The following is a 12,205-nucleotide window of genomic DNA, read 5'->3' as shown; positions in this document are numbered from 1 at the left end:
AATTATGTTTTTTGTCCCCCAACTATCAGTGTTTTTTGGTTTTGGTCCCCCATCTAAAGATTGATCCATTCCAGTCCCTGACCTTTTAAATTGCATGGAATTGGTCCCCGATTTTAAACTCCGTTAGGATGAATTGACATCTGGCTAACGGATGGCCACGTAAGGATCCCGTTTAAGGCTTTCTCTTCAATTACAATATTTTGCATGTTTGGGGGTATCTTATGAAACCCTAAAACTGGGTAAATTTGAGAAAAATTGCGGATTGTACGCATTGGATTGGAAAAATTTAGCAACAGTGATGAATAGCGGAACCAAAGGATTGGATTGTATGTAGAGGAGTAGTGGTTCGAAAATATGGCAAAGTTGTGCGTCCTCTTCAGAAATCGCATCGAAAGTGTGTGGATGTGGGGAAAAATTGTTGCTTCTAAAGGCAAGTACTGTGAAAAACAAAGACAGATTATTTTGGAGGTGTAGGAATTGGGCTGAAAGTGAGAAATTCCTTCACTTATTTTCGAGCTTCATTTGGTTTTCTTTGTAATTGTTTTCTTTTCTGTGCAGTCGAATTCCCATTGTAATTATTTCGAATGGGTTAATGAGTCGGAATCAACGTTTGAAGGGAAAGACTCTGAACTTGAATCGAGCAGAGGAAAAACTGTTGAAGAAAACAAAGTTTGTTGTTTGGAAAAGGAGGAAAAGGACAAAGTGATAATGGAGTTGATAAAGAAAAATGACAAGCTAAAAAGGAAATTGCAACAAGAGAACATTGGAAAATTTCTACAACTTTTATTCGTTTTGTCGTGGGTTGCAACTGTTGTTCTGGTTATTATGGTGTTGTTGAAGGTTAATTGTAATTAGTTATCTATTAGGTATTTGTGGCAATGATTAGGAATTTATTAAAGTTGGTGGTTAATGTTGTGTTAGGTATGTTTGGTGTATTAAACTTGGAATGTATTAAGCTTGGTGGTTACAATATTACAGTACTCGAATTTGCCATGCGTGATGTTATTTGAGACTATGACAGTGGGTTTTACCAATTCCTGTTTTCTCAATTTTCCTGTTTTCCTGATTAAGAGAATATGAGAGTATGATATGGTGTCCCCAATTTTCTCCAACTTCCTGTTTTACCAATTCTCATAGTATGACAAATAAATTTGGAATGAATAAACAGTATAACTACGCGTTTCATTGATCAATAATGGCAGACAAGTGGTCCAAAACAACAAGGACAGTGTTTGCTTTCATTGAATACAATAATGCAAAAAGTGGTCCAAAGCAGGCAAGTGGTCCATAACTTTAACTAAAATATTGAAATAGCACTACTCCAAAACAAAATAGTGGTCCACTATCACTATGCCTAACGTTATAGATGTCTTAATGTATTACAGATGTGTTTAAAAAAGAAAGAAAAAGTTGGAATCTTCATTCATTTTCATGTGGGTTGTGCACAAGTTGTACTACTACTAGCTTAAGACCCCAATGCTTGTGCTACCCTGCTCCTTGGCTGTGTTCTTGGTACTATTTCACCTTCATTCACGTTTGCTGCAACTATGGGTGTGGATCTCCTTCTACTGCAGCTTTGGTTTGATGGTCCAGCAACGTTGGTAGCTGCAATGGCAGTTGGAGTGCGTTGTGTGTTTCCCTGTCCATTCAGTATGTTTTTAAATTTCAGATCTATAATTTGCAAAACAGAAATCATTAAGAAGTAAAGAACATGACTCAATTACCTTTCTGAATCTCATCCCCCTTCTACAACTTCTGATATTATGTCCTATTTGCTTGCATCTGCTGCACTTCATGATCAGATTCTTCTTTGAAAGTTTTGAATGACTCACATTTTCATCTGTTTCCCTTCTTCTAAGTTTTTTGGGCCTGCCAAGTGGTGTTTTATATATGGGTGGGAGCAGTTCAGGTTGATTGCTTCTGGGCTATAGCAAGCATGATAAGCTTCTCTTTTGTAGCATGGATGCATGTATGCCTAAGGATTTTCTATCTTATAGTTAATTGCAGCCACAACATGTCTACAAGGAATACCTACCAAATCCCAAAAATAACAAGTGTAACTATGCTTACTTAGATCAACTACAAATTTCTCCATAGTGAACCCCTAAGTGACTTCGAACTTAGAACCCCCTGCCCATACTGGAAGCCAATTCCCACTTTTTTCCACCTCCTTATCAAGCCTTTTTTTTAGGCTTAGGCATTACATTACTAGAATATGCATTCAACTTTTCCCTAAGTGTAGCAAATCTACTCATTGTGTATGATCTAATCCATTCCATTATACTAATGATTGGTTTATCTCTAGCCAATAAAATAGTACTGTTGAATGATTCAGACAAGTTATTCATTAAAACATCACATCTAAGGTAAATGTTGAATGCATGTTTACACCATGAACTTCTAGGAATGGCAACTAACCAATTATATGCTTCAGGGTTGGTGTTTCTTAACTCACCCATTTTTTCCCAGGCAGCGTAAAAAGTAGCCTTTGCTGCCCCCATCATAAGGTCTCTGATTACCACCCCACCACCAAATTTCTTCTTGAAATTGCTATACAGGTGCCTCAAATAGAAACGGTGCTCCACCCCATTCAAAATTTTATCAAACACAGTCATAAGTCCCTGCAAAATACAGTAGTTATAAATAAGAGGGAAACAATCAATTAATTGTGTCTGTCTAAAGGAAAAGTTAATGTAATCTAGATTACCTTTTGTTGGTCTGAGATGAATACCCAACGATGATCTGTACTTCAAAAATTTAGGCCCATCACGAACCACACCCTCATCACTATCAACATCAGACTCCAACTCATTAGTATCATACTCCTCACTTATGTCATGTACTCCAATTTCAGCATTAGTGACAAATGAACCTTCTCCAACATCCTTTTTAGTCCTCACTGTGCTTGGATTTCGTTTCATTGCTTTCCACCTATCCAAAACAGGTCCAAGTTTTCTCACGGGTGGCTGAATGTCTACACCAAATCCATCATCATCATCTGCCACCCTTTATTCTTCACTATCATCCAGTTTTTCTGCAGCAGCCCCTTCATCATTTTCAGACTCAACCTCTTCACATATAACATCCTCCTCACCCCTAAGCTCTGCCTCAACCACCCGTTCTGCCACCCCTCCCAATTCTGCCTCAGGATCCATATGAGTCTCACCCTTCATTTCGACCTCAGTCACCACATCAGCCTGACCCATCACTTTTGCCTCACCTATCACTTCTGCCTCACAAATCACTTCTGCCTCAACCCCTACAGGTGCCTCACTCACCAAACTAACCTCACGATCGACATCAACCTCAACCACTTCAGGTGCCTCATCCACTACAACTGGATTAGGAACCACATCTTGTTCACCCCCCACTTTTGGCTGACCGAATTCTTCATCCATTTCAGCACCAGTAATAAAATGCACCACTTCGGGCTGACAAGGAATGTGTTGAACATATATATCAACCTCTTCGTTCCTATCCTCTGCATACTTAGCCAAAGCTAATGCCTCCTTATCATCACTCAACAATCTTAGATTGTTTAACAACTTCTCTTTGGAACCCTTCCACCACAGTTTAACATGTCCAGCGTATTTAAAATCCTTCACGATGCCTAATGCTTCAAAGAATGACAAAAAATCTGGATCAATCCCTTTGACAACGTGGATTTCACCGCCAACATATTTCAATCCCCTATTCCTTTCAAACCTACCCATATGATGAAATGCCACCGCAAACCCCATTTGCAACCCTACATTTCAAATAAAGCACAAACCCAACAAAAACAACAACAATCGAACTTTAATAACAACAAAACCAGAGTAAATCGAACATTGAATGAAACAAAATTTGTAAACAATACAACTTAACTTACCTCAGTTCACCAATGTTGATTTCGTCGTTCAAATATCACCAGAAAACCCACTTCGATTTCGCTCTGTCAATGAAGTTTCTGCTTCCTCGTTCACTAATGAAGTTTCCTACTTGCACCCACTTCGCTCAGTGCAACCCACTTCGACTTCGTCATTCACCAGCTCAAGTATAGGGTTTTTAGCAAAAACCCTTTCTAATTTCAAATCTAATGCTTAATTTCCCAAAATGTTAGCTGAAAGCATTACTAACTTAAGCACACTTCTTTAATTAATTAACACGTGAGTGAAAACATTACTACTGTAAGAACACTTCTTTAATTAATTAACACGTGAGCTGAAAGCATTACTACAGTCTAACCAAAACGTGCAAAATATTGTAACTGAAGAGAAAGCCTTAAACAGGATCCTTACGTGGCCATCCGTTAGCCAGGTGTCAATTCATCCTAACGGAGTTTAAAATCGAGGACCAATTCCATGCAATTTAAAAGGTCAGGGACTGAAATGGATCAATCTTTAGATGGGGGACTAAAACCAAAAAACACTGATAGTTGGGGGACGAAAAACATAATTAACCCTTTATTTTTTAATGAAATGGATGTCGACATCCATTTCAAAAATTCCTGAAATAGATGTCGACATCCATTTCATAAAAAAAAGCAAAAAAATAACAAAACGGATGTCGAGATCCATTTCAGAAAAATGTGAAACAGATGTCGACATCCGTTTCATTAAAAAACAAAAAAATTAATGAAACGGATATCGACATCCATTTCACATTTTTCTGAAACGGATCTCGACATCCGTAATACAAAAAAAAAACAAAAAATATGAAACGGATGTCGATATCCGTTTGTGAAACGGATGTCGACATCCATAATGATCACAAAATAAAATATCAACTATATCACTCGCAATATACAACATTCCAACAATCCAGTAATAACAACATGATTAAAGTGGAAAGTGAAAAGAATACTAACCTGCAAGATAACAAATTTCAAGAGAAAAGCTTTCAGAAGCTTCAACCATGTATGGAATGAGCTTGGAGCAGCTTGAAGCAGACCACTACTACGACCTTCAAAGAGGGAAAGCAGGGACCACCACTAGAGAGAGCATGTTCAAATGAAAGAGATGGAAAGCAAGGGGACCACTCGAGACAACACAATAAGAAACGGAGAGAAGAAAAAGAGAACGAAAGCACAAGAAAGAACAGAACAGAAATATTGGAGGTGCAGCAATACAATAAAAAAGCAAGACCAGCCGTAGTAAATTTCGTTTTAATTTTTCAACCACCGAGACAGGTAAAATATTTATTAGGATCAAAACAATAATTTTTTTAAGTATATGTATGGGGTTGGAGGGAGAAGTCCCCTTGTTCTGTCCTGTATTCTTTTATGGACCTACGAACTGATTTGTTGGACCAAATTCACGTTGTTATCCTTATTATAAACTTTAAATTCACACCTTGTAAATATTTTTTCAATATAATTTATTTAATATTATCATCATGAACACGAACTAATTAATTAAACTTCTAACCCAGTTAATTCAATTACGCGTTTATTATAATTTTTTTGTCCAATTAGTTAAAAGTTTAAACCTTGATAATCATAACTAATTTGAAGAGAAGGCTGGTCGGAGTGCAGTGCCATCTTAACTGTAGGTTACATACCCCATTCGAGACTGGTTAAGCCGGTAGCTGGTGACCTGATGACCTGAGTGTGTTGTGATGAAATAGAAAGGACACGTGGCATGGGGGAAGTGGAAGGAGCACCGTACGAAAGCATAATAATTAAGCTTTATGAATTTTGACTGACCAGGGTAAAATTCCTATTTCACACTTCTCTTTCCCAGCGCGCCGCACCTCTCACATTCTCTTTCTCACCATTTCCTCAACTCCATTGTTAAGGTAAAAATAGTTTTTTTTTTTTTTTTTTTTCTTTCAGCATTGATGTTTTGATTTTACTCATCATTCACCTCCCCCAACAATCGCAGACAAATAAGAAAAATTCTGTAAAACCTAATCTGGAACGGTTCTTAGAAAGCGCAGCAAAAAGTGAAAACCCTAAAACCCCAAATTGAGCTCAGGTCCTCACTCTCCGTCTTCAATGGCTACATCTTTCCTGAAAACTACACCCAACGTGTTCCACAAACACCAAAATCCTCTCGCATTCGTCGCCAATAGCATAAATGCAAGAACAAGTGTCCCCGTTTCGCAGAAGAGGAGATCGCGTTATTTCGCCGCAGTGTCAATGTCAGCCACGCCCGTTGAAACTTCTCTCGTAAAGTCTGCACCTTCGTCCCAAAACACGGGTATTCCAATAATGGTAATTCACTATGATGACTTATGCAATTTGCATTGCTTTATTAAGTTTCTGATTCTCTAGTTTAAAACAAACGAGATGGGGATATATTTTTAACTTTTTCTTTTTTATCTTTTGTAATTGGATGGGGATAAGTTAATCTGAACTGAGGTTAGTTGCAAAACACAGTGCAATTAGCTTACATGCATTTAACTAAATTTTGTTTAGGTTAATGCCTGTACTGGGAAAATGGGAAAGGCCGTGATTAATGCAGCGGAAGCTGCTGGACTTCATGTTGTTCCTGTGTCATTTGGGTGTGAAGAGGAGTCTGGACAGACTTTTGAGATAGGTGGAAAGGATTTTTTGGTGCATGGTCCTTCTGACAGGGAGAGTGCTCTTGTATCTGCCCTTGAGAGATATCCAAATTTGATTGTTGTGGACTACACGGTACCTAATGCGGTTAATGGTATGTAATTTATTTGTAATGTAAACTATCTCTGAAGATACTGTATTTACTGAGATGAATCATGTCTTGAGATTCTTGTAACTCACTTCTTTGGGTGAGACAAGGCATTGTTGTTGTAGTATTTATGAAGTAAATTATGAAATCTTACTATCAGCAAAGAAAACATGATGTTTCAACTTCATATATCTTTCATGTTTTTCTTCTGATTTATCTTAAAATGAAACTTTTTTTATGGGTGCACAAATCCACACTTGACAGCTCAAAATATATTATATACACAGCATCTCGGTGACCATTGTACGTTATGGATCTAAATTCCCGGCACGGGACCTCATTTTAATGATATAGACTAAATTAGTCTTTTGATTTTATGATCTATGATTGGGAATGTTTTACGAAGATTGTAATAGTATTGGAGCTACTTTTGAATTCATTCTCATATGCAGGCAATGCTGAGCTATACTGTAAGGTTGGGGTGCCCTTCGTGATGGGAACCACCGGTGGAGATCGGGACTTGTTACAGAAGACTGTTGAAGACTCAAAGAATTATGCTGTGATATCCCCGCAAATGGGAAAGCAGGTGTGTGTATATATATATTAATTAAATGTATATATATATATATATATATATATATATATATATATATTATATATGTATGTGTATGTATATACGTATTATAAGGAGATAACCGTGATCAAACTTCCATGTCTTTAACAGTCCTGTATTTTGTCATCCTTATGTTGCTATATTTTTTCCCTTTAGGTTGTTGCTTTTCTTGCAGCTATGGAAATTATGGCAGAGCAATTTCCTGGAGCCTTCTCAGGGTATTCTTTACAGGTAACTCTTCCATTGACATTTTGGGGTTTGGAAAGGTTTTGTTAGGAACACTTAGATACCCTAGTTCACCATGTTTGAATTCTCTCTGTTCAGCCTAACGATTGTAGGTATTAAAATATTTGATGTAATATTAAAATCTGAAGCAGTCGTGAAAGATTGTAGGTACTGGAGTCCCATCAAGCAAGCAAAGTTGATGCATCTGGAACTGCGAAGGCTGTAATTTCTTGTTTCAACAAACTGGGGGTGTCTTTTGATATGGATCAGGTGTGTTAGATGAAATTGCATGGTTCGTCCCTGTATAGCCATGTATACTCTTTACTGTAGCTAAACTTTTTCTTCTTTCCTTTGGTGAATATCTTTAGATAAAATTGATCAGGGATCCCAAGCAACAACTTGAAATGGTTGGAGTCCCAGAGGAGCATTTGTCTGGTCATGCATTTCATATGTATCATTTGTCATCACCAGATGACACGTATGGATTAATATTTTCATTTTCTTTTATTATGTGTTTTGACATATTTCTACTTGTCACTAACTACTTATCCTTCTTATATTATGTTCCTTTAAAACATTGTTGCAGGGTTTCTTTTGAATTCCAACATAATGTTTGTGGTAGATCAATATATGCAGAAGGCACTGTGGATGCTGTATTGTTTCTTGCTAAGAAGGTACTTATATTTCCTTATAATTTAACCGTCTTAACCTATGATTGGGAACCCTTCATCTGTTAAAACAATTTTAACTACTAACAGTTTTTCTTGCTTTAACCATTCTTTGTATACGATCCTTTATTGGATTACTTCATGTTTGCAGATTGGAGCAAAGGATGAGAAGAGATTGTATAATATGATTGATGTCTTGCGAGAGGGTAATATGCGATGAAATTTTCATTGAATCTGGATCAGGATATCAACTGTAGAACTTACAATAAACAAGATTTGGCATTTTGGTTTTTTGGGCCAAGCAATTTTCTGAGTTCGTTTTTGTTAAGCTTACAAAAGGCTAGTGTATGTATTATTTATGAATCGATGAGAACTGTGTAAAGCGATGCTATGGGATCAATTTCAACATTTTTGTTTCCTTTTATCATTTGTTTTCTTGAACTCGCCGTTCGTTATGGCTACGTATTTACAGTAGCCAGTAGCCAGACGTGACGTGTATTCACTAAAAGCCAAACCTCGTCTAAGTGAAGTGAATATTAGATAAAAGATTATCTTAAATAAATATAGCCAATTTCTGATATAGTATAATCAACTAAAATTAAATTGGTACACATTGACTAAATTTGGATTGGTTGAATGGAAAGGAATCATGTTTTACCTAAGAAAAAGGAATAGAAACTGGGAAAAAAATGTTGAATAACCATGCGCCGCATATTTTCGAATTTAATCTAGAGTCTAATAGAAACGAGTTTCTCTATATAAATTAATTGGTAAAATCTATCTAAATATTTTAAATCTTTATTTTATTCTTATAAAACACGACTTATTTTACGACATTCTTTACTTAAAAAAAAAGCTGAAATTCAGACAACATCGTAATTACCTAATCTACTTTATTTCTTAAAGAAAAACATTTCCTTTGAGAAGATTATAACCTTCGATTATTATTCAATTTACATAAACCAAATAATATATATTTGTTATAAATAAAGCTAATAATAGAAAGAAGTAAGAATAAAGATTTAAGGAGAGAATCGAGAACAATTTTTCTGTGTCTTATTATTAATAAGAAGAGTCATATTTATAAATAAAACATGTAACCCATAAAAAGGATATAAATCAAATAGTTAATATAAAATATTTACATAAAGAGTAATGAATCTTATTAGTAACTTTACTAGAAAAAACTCTTTGAGATAAAAACTAGTAAAGGAAAAAGAGTACATTATCTTACATAATATTCTTCTTTACATATCATATTTCTCCTCCACATGTAAAGTTACATCATTAATATGATGAGATGACAGTTCAATCTTGTAAACCAATTTGCTCAAAAGTTCGTCTTAGCAAAGATTTTATAAATAAACCTCATGTAATAATAGAATTTATGTATGATTAGACGATGTTGCTATTATGGTCTCTTTCACATACCATCATGAAATCATTCTGCTATCACAAAAATATTATGTTTGTGATCAACCATTGTGACATTGTGAGGATATGTAAAATAACATGCATATGCATAACTCATTAGCTCTAACTATGAATCATTTAGATAAAATAAGCTCATATTCGTAACAAGTATATGCTTTACTTCAATCCATTTTCTTCTTATAGTTGAAGAATTATATTTTGCTTAACAAAATTTACAACAAATTCAATATCAGGTCAAGTATAATTAGCAAGATATATTAGTGTTCCTATGACACTAAGATATGGTACTTTTGGACCAAGATCACTTTCTTGAGGTCTAAGAATAGTCTTTATCAACTCTGACAACCTATAACTATTGGAGTGCATATTGATGTATAAAAACACCTTAATTTAAATACTCAATTTCTAATGTGAAACAAAATTTTGCTCTTTAAAGATCTTTCGTCTCAAATTATTTTTTTTAAGCAATCAATTGTCTTAATTTAAATACTCAATTTCTAATGTGAAACAAAATTTTGCTCTTTAAAGATCTTTCGTGTCAAATTATTTTTTTTAAGCAATCAATTGTCTTTGTGAGCTCATTAAAAGTTTTAAAGATGTTGATGTTATCTACATAAACAATAATTATGACAAATTCATTTTCTAACATTTTCATTAAAATACAACGACAAATAGTAACAAAATAAACATAGTGAGAGATTTGTATGATGATAATCTCCGATTCCGATCAATGGTTAACCTTTTATTAAAAAGCAAACATCAAATTGCTTATAGTGTTCACAGTTTTAATCATCCTTAAATTATGTTGGAATTGGAACTTCAAACTGTCATATTGAGTGCTTGTAAATTATATATTCAAATCATGTGCTATACAGCATACCGGTGCAATGTGAATGTCTCGACCAACAAAATAGGGGCTGACATGTGTTGGCTTGTCCTTTGATGCATGTACATAAACAGAGAATTTGCCCTCATGGCCCTGCATTTGACAACGAGTATAATTCAAATATTATGGAAGCAGCATATCTCTACCACATTCAAAGGAAAAGGAATTGAACTGATACTTATCCAGATTCCAAGATGAGAAGCATACATTGATATTTTTATAAAAAGGGAAAACCATGCCACAAATATATCCTGGTATTTTAGCCGTATTTGGAGCACATATAGAACAATGCTCAATTTTCTACTGTTAAAAGGAAGGCATAAATAGAAAAAGCAGATGGAAAATAAAAACGAAACTCATGCTAGAAATAAATATAACAAAATATTTATTTCTTCTGATCAGAAATAAAATAATATTCATTCTAGTGAAAAAAAAAAATTCATATGCAATGCAGTAACAACAAGCAACTTGCACAATGTATCCAAACTAAGTTCTACTGAATATATGAAGAGCTCTGAATCAATGTTTCCAAAGAAAAATGAAGACGAATTCCTTTGGCCCTCAGTTTTTTCACCGCCGCGTCAACATTTTGTTGCTGTAATTGAAGTTGTGGAGACGAAGGATATGAAGGGAAAACCTAAATTTGAGTGGATAGAAAAGAAATTAAGAAAGGGGAATTGTAGCTGTTTGCGAGAAGAAACGACAACGGAAGCATCCTCGAGGCCAAGCCTCTCGGCTATGGCTAAACCGTTTCCCTGCGTGGAAGCCGTCACAGTCCCACCTTTCCTTCAAATATCTTTGACTCACCATTTCCACTTTCGATTCAAGCTATAACACACTCAATAACATCTTCGGATTCATTGAAGCGAGGCAAAATGACGCCTTTGAAATTCAGGTTAGGGCGAAGCGGAAGCGCAAATCCAGTCAGAGGAACCAGTTGGAGTTGTTCTGCGAGAGGTTGAGAAAAAGAAGAAGAAATCAAAGTTGGAATTTGCCTTCGAACGCCCAATGTGACTTCTTCTGCTTACTTCAGGTCCCAGAATGATTACAAACTTCCTGACGCTATTGAAGTTACGTATGTTACGAAAGAAAATTTGAAGAAACTAGGAAGAAAGAAGTGTAAAAGATTAAAAATATAAATATATTAAATTAATATTAATAAATGTTGCAGTTAAAAAATTCTAAATCTTTTTTCTAACGGTTTCATATAATCTGTAAAATAAACCGCTAATAAAAATCAGTTTTTTTAGTGCTTTTACCTAAAATAGGACTTCAATACTTTTTTCGTTATTATTCTCGTAATGTTTGTTGTGATGGTTCTTATTTGGACAAAATGTTTAAAATGTCCTCATTTTTATTGAATGTTTAAAATGATCCTTATTTTCGCGATTCGTGTTTTATTTGGTCATTTTCTGTGACACCGTTTAAATCATTAACGGAATACTGTACATGTGACACTGTTTGTTCGTGGATTATGGTTTTCGTAATTCTATTTTGAGGTTTGTTTGTACTTGGATTGTTGTGATGTTCTGCATGTTTTCTAAATTACCATACATGTACAGTACATGTAACACATTCCACCAATGCAATCGATGTCACCTGTACTGTGCTCCGTTACTGATTTAAACGTTGTCACAAAAAGAATCAAATAACACACGAATTGCGAAAATAAGGACCATTTTAAACATTTTGTAAAAATAAGGACATTTTAAACATTATGCCAAAATGATAACCATTTTAAACATTA

At 35.0% G+C, this 12,205-nt stretch overlaps 1 protein-coding gene across 3 annotated transcripts; it reads left to right on the top strand.

The window, feature by feature from the left end:
- The first annotated feature begins 5,627 nt into the window (after nucleotides 1-5,627).
- Nucleotides 5,628-8,562, top strand: LOC114165982 (4-hydroxy-tetrahydrodipicolinate reductase 2, chloroplastic-like). 3 transcript variants are annotated; one of them, XM_028050627.2, is made up of 9 exons: nucleotides 5,628-5,778; nucleotides 5,865-6,196; nucleotides 6,401-6,638; nucleotides 7,085-7,218; nucleotides 7,402-7,476; nucleotides 7,639-7,740; nucleotides 7,839-7,948; nucleotides 8,057-8,144; nucleotides 8,290-8,562. In XM_028050627.2, exons 2-9 carry the CDS (start codon nucleotides 5,978-5,980, stop codon nucleotides 8,356-8,358), a joined length of 1,035 nt encoding a protein of 344 aa, XP_027906428.2. In that variant the 5' UTR covers nucleotides 5,628-5,778; nucleotides 5,865-5,977; the 3' UTR covers nucleotides 8,359-8,562. The 3 variants fall into 3 exon arrangements, with proteins under 3 accessions (XP_027906428.2, XP_027906429.2, XP_027906430.2); XM_028050628.2 differs by having other exon boundaries at nucleotides 5,678-5,778; nucleotides 5,911-6,196; XM_028050629.2 differs by having other exon boundaries at nucleotides 5,685-5,778; nucleotides 5,920-6,196.
- Nucleotides 8,563-12,205: the final 3,643 nt, after the last annotated feature.

Source organism: Vigna unguiculata, chromosome 10 (assembly GCF_037176805.1).
Source record: "Vigna unguiculata cultivar grain cowpea cultivar isolate G323 ecotype 2 chromosome 10, ASM3717680v1, whole genome shotgun sequence".
Classification (NCBI taxonomy): Eukaryota; Viridiplantae; Streptophyta; class Magnoliopsida; order Fabales; family Fabaceae; genus Vigna; species Vigna unguiculata.
The sequence above is the reverse complement of the archived record's forward strand: the minus strand, read 5'-3'. Positions and strand labels throughout refer to the sequence as shown.